The sequence below is a fragment of the Ovis canadensis genome, chromosome 2, assembly GCF_042477335.2.
Source record: "Ovis canadensis isolate MfBH-ARS-UI-01 breed Bighorn chromosome 2, ARS-UI_OviCan_v2, whole genome shotgun sequence".
Taxonomy (NCBI): Eukaryota; Metazoa; Chordata; class Mammalia; order Artiodactyla; family Bovidae; genus Ovis; species Ovis canadensis.
In genome coordinates this window covers 239,536,632-239,543,371 of record NC_091246.1, presented here as the reverse complement: position 1 = coordinate 239,543,371, position 6,740 = coordinate 239,536,632, and the positions used below count along the sequence as shown (strand labels likewise).

General features: G+C 56.5%; 1 protein-coding gene across 1 annotated transcript; it reads right to left on the bottom strand.

The window, feature by feature from the left end:
* Positions 1 to 1,178: 1,178 nt before the first annotated feature.
* LOC138434739 (intestinal-type alkaline phosphatase-like) lies at positions 1,179 to 5,003 on the bottom strand. Its single transcript, XM_069579487.1, has 11 exons — positions 4,759 to 5,003; positions 4,563 to 4,679; positions 4,333 to 4,448; positions 3,969 to 4,143; positions 3,718 to 3,890; positions 3,296 to 3,430; positions 3,135 to 3,207; positions 2,896 to 3,030; positions 2,613 to 2,804; positions 2,271 to 2,387; positions 1,179 to 2,143 (listed from the first exon to the last, which is right to left on the bottom strand). Exons 1-11 carry the CDS (start codon positions 4,823 to 4,825, stop codon positions 1,848 to 1,850), a joined length of 1,596 nt encoding a protein of 531 aa, XP_069435588.1. The 5' UTR covers positions 4,826 to 5,003; the 3' UTR covers positions 1,179 to 1,847.
* Between the last annotated feature and the right edge of the window lie 1,737 nt (positions 5,004 to 6,740).

Genomic DNA, 6,740 nt, shown 5'->3' with positions numbered 1-6,740 from the left:
TATTTACCGATTGAGCTATGAGGGAAGCCCAGCTGACCCACGGGGAGATGTCTTCTGCTTGCACCCCACCGCCCATTCTCAGGATGTCCCCTGCGGGATCCAGTGAGAATTCTATCCTCGGGGGAGCAGGACAGTAGCTGGGAACAGAAAGGCTCTCCGACTGGTGGGGGGAGCTTCCCTAGGGGTTCAGTCAGTGAAGAATCCGCTTGTAATGCAGGAGACTTGGGTTTGATCCCTGGGTTAAAGATCCTGTGGGAAACCCACTCCAGTATTCTTGCCTGGGAAATTCCAGGGACAGAGGAATCTGGTGGGAACAGGGTTGAAAGATCTGGACACGACCTACCAAGTAAATCACTACAACCACCCCTGCCCCCAAGCCCAGCACTTCCCATAAATGGAGGGTCCCTTTCTAGGAAGAAGAGTTCCCTGGACCTCCTCCCCACTTCCTGTTTTTGCCTCCAACCCTGATGCTGGGAAAGATTGAAGGGGGGAGGAGACAGAAGGTGAGATGGCTGGATGGCATCACTGACTCAATGGACATGAGTTTGAGCAAGCTGAGGTGGTGATGGTGATGAGTTGGTGATGGTGATGAGTTGGTGATGGTGATGAGTTGGTGATGGACAGGGAAGTCTGGCATGCTGCAGCCCATGGGGTTGCAAAGAGTCAGACATGACTGACTGAATGAACTGAACTGAGTCCTGTAGGGAGTGGTATGAATGTCTACCCCCCGCACGCCCTGCCCCAGGAACTAGGCAGCAAGAAGCAAACACAAGTTTATGTGTGTTCCTATCTCTTGAGGGCTGCATCGAGTGGACCTCACAGGACCAAGGAGGTGATAAGCCACCAGATGACCACCTGGGCGTCAGGCAGGGAGGTAGGAGGGGTGAGCACTGGGGCTCAGGAATGTCCTTCTGTTTTCAGAGAATGTGAAAGCCTGGCTTCGGGGAGGGGAAAGCCCCAACTTGGTACCGCTGCTGGCCTCACGCTCCCTCACAACCGTCAGCATTGCTCTGCCCACCCTCACCCCCTTTGGCCTTTGCTCAATGTCAGCCCCTCATCAGACCCTCCCTGACCTCCTGATGTAAATCACATCCCCGCCCCAAACCGCCATCCCCCGCCACACACACCCTGTGCCCCCACCTGCTACGGGCTTCTCTTCCCACACATATACTCCCATATCACACTTGTAACAGTTTATTTGAGGGCTGCTTCCTCCCTCCCAGGCATGCGGGGCCTGTGTCCCCACCCCCAGCTTCCCCGCTTCTCCTGGGATCCCCCAGCCTGGAAGGGGCACTGGGGCCACCCTCACAGCAGCTGAGGGACCTGGGACAAGTGTCCTCTTCTCTGTGTCCCTGTCTCCTAGGAGGGGCCGCTGAGTACTATGTGTCCAGGATCCCCCAGCGCTCCTGGACCCAGACGTCTCCTTGGCCAGCGAGGTGCCCACAGGGTGGGTTCCACGAGGAGGGGAAGCCACAGCTCCCTGGGAGCCACGCCCTCTCAGAAACCACGCCTCCTCGAGCCACGCCTCCCGGAAGTCAGGCAACCCGAAGCTATGCCTCCTGGAAGCCCCCAGTAGGGGTCTTTGTAGGTCCTGGTCCCCTGGGGGACACCTCTGGTGCCTGCCTAGTCCTCAGGCAGGGCTGTTGGGTGGGGAGAAGAGACTGGGTGGTCTGAGCCCCTGCCTTTCCTGGGGTCTGGGGCAGCTCCAGTGAAATCTGAGGCTACCCAGGTGGGGGCACTGAGGACTGTGGCTCTCACAGGATAGTCAGGGTTTCAGCTTCCAGGGTGGTTTGGATCTATCAAGGTTGGGGGTGGGGAGGAGGCCCTGAGGCCCGGGGGGGTGGGGGTCAGTGCAGGGCGGGCACCAGCAGCAGCAGTAGGGCCCCGGCCAGCAGTGCCAGTGAGGATGGGCAGGCCGCCTGGTGGGCAGCGTCCGAGGGACCGCTGGGGGGCTGAGGGTTGCAGTCGGTGGTGTAGGGCTCCACGCAGGCAGCAAAGGCCATGACATGCGCCACGAAGGTCTGCTCCTGCACGCCGTGCATCAGGTGTGCCCACGGGCCTCGTGCAAACACTGCCACGTCCTCACCAGCGTGGGTTTCGCCCCCTAGGGGCACTGCGGATTGCTGCTGGTACTCGGGGTCCACTGAGAGGAGGGAGGGGATTCAGGGAAGGAAGGGAAGTCGCCTCCCCTTCCCAGGAATTCGAGTGGGGTCTTCCCCTCCTCCCATCCGCCCCCACCCTACTCCCGAGAGCCCACCCACTGCACTCACTGCTCTGCTTTTCATTCACATCAGATCGTGAGCCCATGTACAGCCGATACCCTGGGCCGTTGCCATAGAGGAGGGAGGTATAGGACTTGCCATCTCCGGCCTTGCCATCAGCCAGCCCTGCAGGGTAGAGGGGACTCCGTGATCACACTGACCCGATCCTTTGGGGTGCCTCCTGCGTGCCGAGCTCAGGCTCCTCTTGTTTGTTCACTGGCTTAATCCTTACCAGAGCCAGGCAGGGCAGCTGCTATTATTATTACTCCACTTTGCAGATGAGGGAGCTGACTCAAGAGCACTTTGTGCAACATAACCTAGGACAAGAACTTGCCACTATCCCTGGCTTACCAAAGATGGAGGTCCCACGAAGTGGGTAGCCACCGAAAGTGAAGACATGGGAGTGGTCGGCGGTGACGAGGGTCAGTGTGTCTGCTTCACTGGTGAGCTGGCTAGCCTTGGCGATGGCGTTGTCGAACACAACCGCCTCAGTGAGCGCCCGATAAGCTATGCTTTCATGGTGACCGTGGTCAATGCGGCCTCCTGCAAGAAGGTCATGTGGAAGGTGGGTGATGCAAAAGCCACCCTGAGTGCCACCCCTTTCCCCTCTGATCCCCGAGGAGCTGCCACTCACCCTCCACGAAGAGGAAGAAGCCCTGAGGGTTTCTGCTCAGCACACGCACGGCTGCCTCTGTCATCTCCTCCAGGGATGGGTCCTTGATGTGGTCTCGGTGGATGTCATAGGCCATGTCTCCTGGCTCAAAGAGGCCTTTGAGAAATGGGATGAGTGGTGAACTGCAAGCTGGGGATGGGGGTGGGGGGCCCGTGGCACCCTTCCTGGGGAGGACAGTGGGGGTGGGTGGCTGGATTTACCCATGAGTTTTGTTACACTGGAGTCATTGGCCGCCTGAAGGAGCGCTGTGCGGTTCCACACATACTGGGCTCCCTGGGAGGGGCAGAACCAGGCCTCAGTCCATAGCCGGACACCCCAGGCCCGGCCCCGGTGTACCCCCGCACCTGTGAGCCCCCATCACCTGGTGCTTGGCCTGCCACTCCTGTACCAGGTTCCGCTTGTCCTTCCGGACTCCATTCTGTCTTATATTGTATGGATATTCAGGGTCTGGGGTCCCCTCAGGAAACATGTATATTCGGCCTCCACCCAGGATCACCTGGGACCAGAGATTAGGGCAGGTGGGTTTGGGTCCTGGCTGGCCCTTTGCTCCTCTTACACGGAGCCCCCAGACTCTTCACCCACTAGGTCTGTGAGAAAGGCCTGTCCCCACTTCTAATTCTTACATTGTGCCCCACTCCCACCCCACCCCAACCTCTGCCAACAATGCTGCCTGCACACAGAGACCTCCCAAGGCCCCAGGGCTGTGGGCCACCTAGGACTGTCAGCTGTGTGTCCCATCCCTTCTGCCCAGCCCTGCCTCTTGCCATTCATGTCACAACTCACATCAATATCCATGTTGTAGACCAGCTGTGTGGCGATGTCCTGGCAGCCCTCCCTCTTGGCCTGGGCAGGCATCTGAGCGTCAGAATACCAGTTTCGGTTCACCGTGTGTGCGTAGGCCCCGGCTGGGGAGGCGTGCTGCACTGTGGTGGTGGTCACCACTCCCACTGACTTGCCTGAGGGTGGCAGAGGTCACGGTGGGCCACTGAGGTCTCTGAACCCATCCCTGCCAGGAAGCTGATGCCCAAGCCCACCTGCTTTCTTGGCCCGGTTTATCACAGACGTGACCTCATTCCCATATGTCGTGTTGCACTGGTTGAATTGGGCGGCTGCACTTACACCGATGACCTTCATACGGGTCTTGACCCCACACAGGTAGGCGGTGGTTGTGCCTGCGCTGTCAGGCACATCTCTGTCCACGTTGTATGTCTGGGGGCAGAGATGCCTTCAGCTTTGCTGGGGTAGACATCCAGCTCCTGACCCAGGCCCTGAGTCCATCCTCCAGCCCCTGGCCCCTATCTCAGCCCCCACCCCTCCAGGGGCTTTCCCTTGTACACTGTTCCCTAGGCCCACACCCACCCCTCTGGTGTAGACCATAGTAGGCCACTTGGCCCTTACCTTGGACAGAGCCATGTAGGGGAACTTGTCCATGGCCAGGGGTGTCTCAGGTCCCGGCTTGCCAGCCATCTGCCCCTTTAGGATCCGAGCGGCTGTCACCGTGGAAACGCCCATCCCTGAAGGTACACACTGTGTCAGGTCTGAGTCCCTGGGGCCAGCCTGGGCCTGCCGGCAGCCCTGGGCTCCAGGGTTGTGGGGGGACAGGGGGTGGACCGGCCTAGCGCACTCACCATCGCCCAAGAAGAGGATGACATTCTTGGCGGCTGTCTGGATGGGCTGCAGCTTCTTAGCCACATCGAGGGCCTGGGCAGCCTGGCGGTTCCAGAAGGCGGGGTCCTCCTCCTCGACTGCTCAAGTGGAGAGTGGAGGTCGGGTCAGCCTGGGGTCGCCCCGGTGAGTAGGGTTCCCCGGGAGCTGCCTGGTTACCTGGGACGAGGCCGAGGGAGAGCTGTAGCCGCAGGCCCAGCAGCAGCAGCACGCAGGCCCCCTGCATGGCTGTGTGATGGTGGAGGGTCAGGATGGGACCTGGGGAGGCCGGGTCTTGGACAAGGCTGGGGCACCAGGGACCGGCTGCAGCACTGGCTGCCGGGGCTTAATTCCCTGTAAAGCCTCCGTGTCCCTCCCAGGGCCCCGGGTGGCCACACCCTGCCCCTCACCTGCCCTGTGGCTCTGAGCCCTGTTGCCAGGGGGACGTGGTGGGTGTGGCTGAGCCAGCAGCGGTCCTGAGGAGGCAGGTCCCTCCCTCTCAGGTGGTCTCCTCAGGGTGGGGTGGGGATTAGGGTGCAGTTGTCTTTGGCCTGAGGAACATTTTCCAGGTCCTCTCAGGAGCTCCTCCCATCCCTCTGCTCACCAAGTCCTGTGGGAGAACCATCTTTTCTTCTGGTCATATGTTCCGTCTTTGAAAGTCAGCTTTAGCCTGGTTTGGTTCTGAGTACAGAGGGAGGTGGGGTTGGACGCTGGCCACTGGGCCAGGCCTGTGTTTGCTTTCCTGTTGCCCTGAGGCCCGGAGACAGGGAGATATTGGAGTGGCCAGGCTGCCCCGCCCCTGCTCAGCACCTCACCAGGCTTGGCCTGGGAAGGTCGGGTGGGCACTGGGCTATTTGTGTGTGTATGTGTAAGATCTCTATAAAGGGCTAGTAGCGGGGAACCGAGAATTTACAGAAATACCAGCTGGATTAAGAAAAGGCAGAGGAACCAGTGATTAAATGTGACAAACAAGGGAATTCCAGAAAAATGTCTTACTTTTGTTTCATTGACTGTGCTAAAGCCTTTGACTCTGTGGATCACAACACATTGTGGAAAATTTTTAAAGTGTGGTAATACCAGGCCACCTTACCTGTTTCCCGTGAAACCTATATGCAGGACAAGAAGCAACAGTTAGAACCGGACATGGAACACTGGACTGATTCTAAATTGGGAAAGGAGTACATCAAGGCTGTATATTGTCACACTGCCTATTTAACTTCTATGCAGAGTATATCATGCATAATGCCAGACTGGATGACTCACAAGCTGGAATCGATTGCTGGGAGAAATATCAACAACCCCAGATTTGAAGATGATACCACCCTAATGGCGGACAGTGAAGAGGAATTAAAGAGCCTCTTGATGAAGGTGAAAGAGGAGAGTGAAAAACTTAGCTTAAAACTCAACCTTCAAAAAACTAAGATCATGGCATCCGGTCCCATCACTTCTTGGCAAATAGGTGAGGAAAAAGTGGAAACAGTGACAGATTTTATTTTCTTGGGCTCTTAAATCACTGTAGATGGTGACTGCACCCACAAAATTAAATAATGCTAGCTCCTTGGAAGAAATGCTGTGACTAACCTACATAGCATATTAAAAAGCAGAGACATCACTTTGCCCACAAAGGTCCATCAGGTCAAAGCTATGGTTTTTCCAGTAGTCGTGTATGAATGTGAGAATTGGACCATAAAGAAAGCTAAACATCAAAGAACCGATGCTTTCTAACTGTGGTGCTGAAGAAGACTCTTGAAAGTCCCTTGGACTGCAAGGAGATCAAACCAGTCAATTCTAAAAGAAATCAACCCTGAATATTCACTGGACTGACTGATGCTGAATCTGAAGCTCCAATGCTTTGGCTGCCTCTTGTGAAGAGCCAATTCATTGGAAGACACCCTGATGCTGGGAAAGATTGAGGAGAGGAGGAAGGGTGTAACAGAGGATGAGATGGTTGGATGCCATTACTAACTTAATTATTGACCAAACAGAAGCAGAAGATATTAAGAAGAGGTGGCAAGAATACACAGAAGAACTATACAAAAAAGATCTTCATGACCCAAATAACCATGATGGTGTGATCACTCACCTAGGGCTAGACATCCTGGAATGCGAAGTCAAGTGGGCCTTAGAAAGCATCACTATGAAAAAAAAAAAGAAAGAAAGCA

What these genes read in the sequence shown, in the direction of transcription:
- LOC138434739 (XM_069579487.1), bottom strand. Translation starts at nt 4,825, where the DNA reads ATGCAGGGGGCCTGCGTGCTGCTGCTGCTGGGCCTGCGGCTACAGCTC. An exon ending in CATCCTCTTCTTGGGCGATG is followed by an intron (nt 4,449 to 4,562) that starts GTGAGTGCGCTA and finishes GTGTACCTTCAG; the next exon opens with GGATGGGCGTTTCCACGGTG. An exon ending in AAACCGGGCCAAGAAAGCAG is followed by an intron (nt 3,891 to 3,968) that starts GTGGGCTTGGGC and finishes TGCCACCCTCAG; the next exon opens with GCAAGTCAGTGGGAGTGGTG.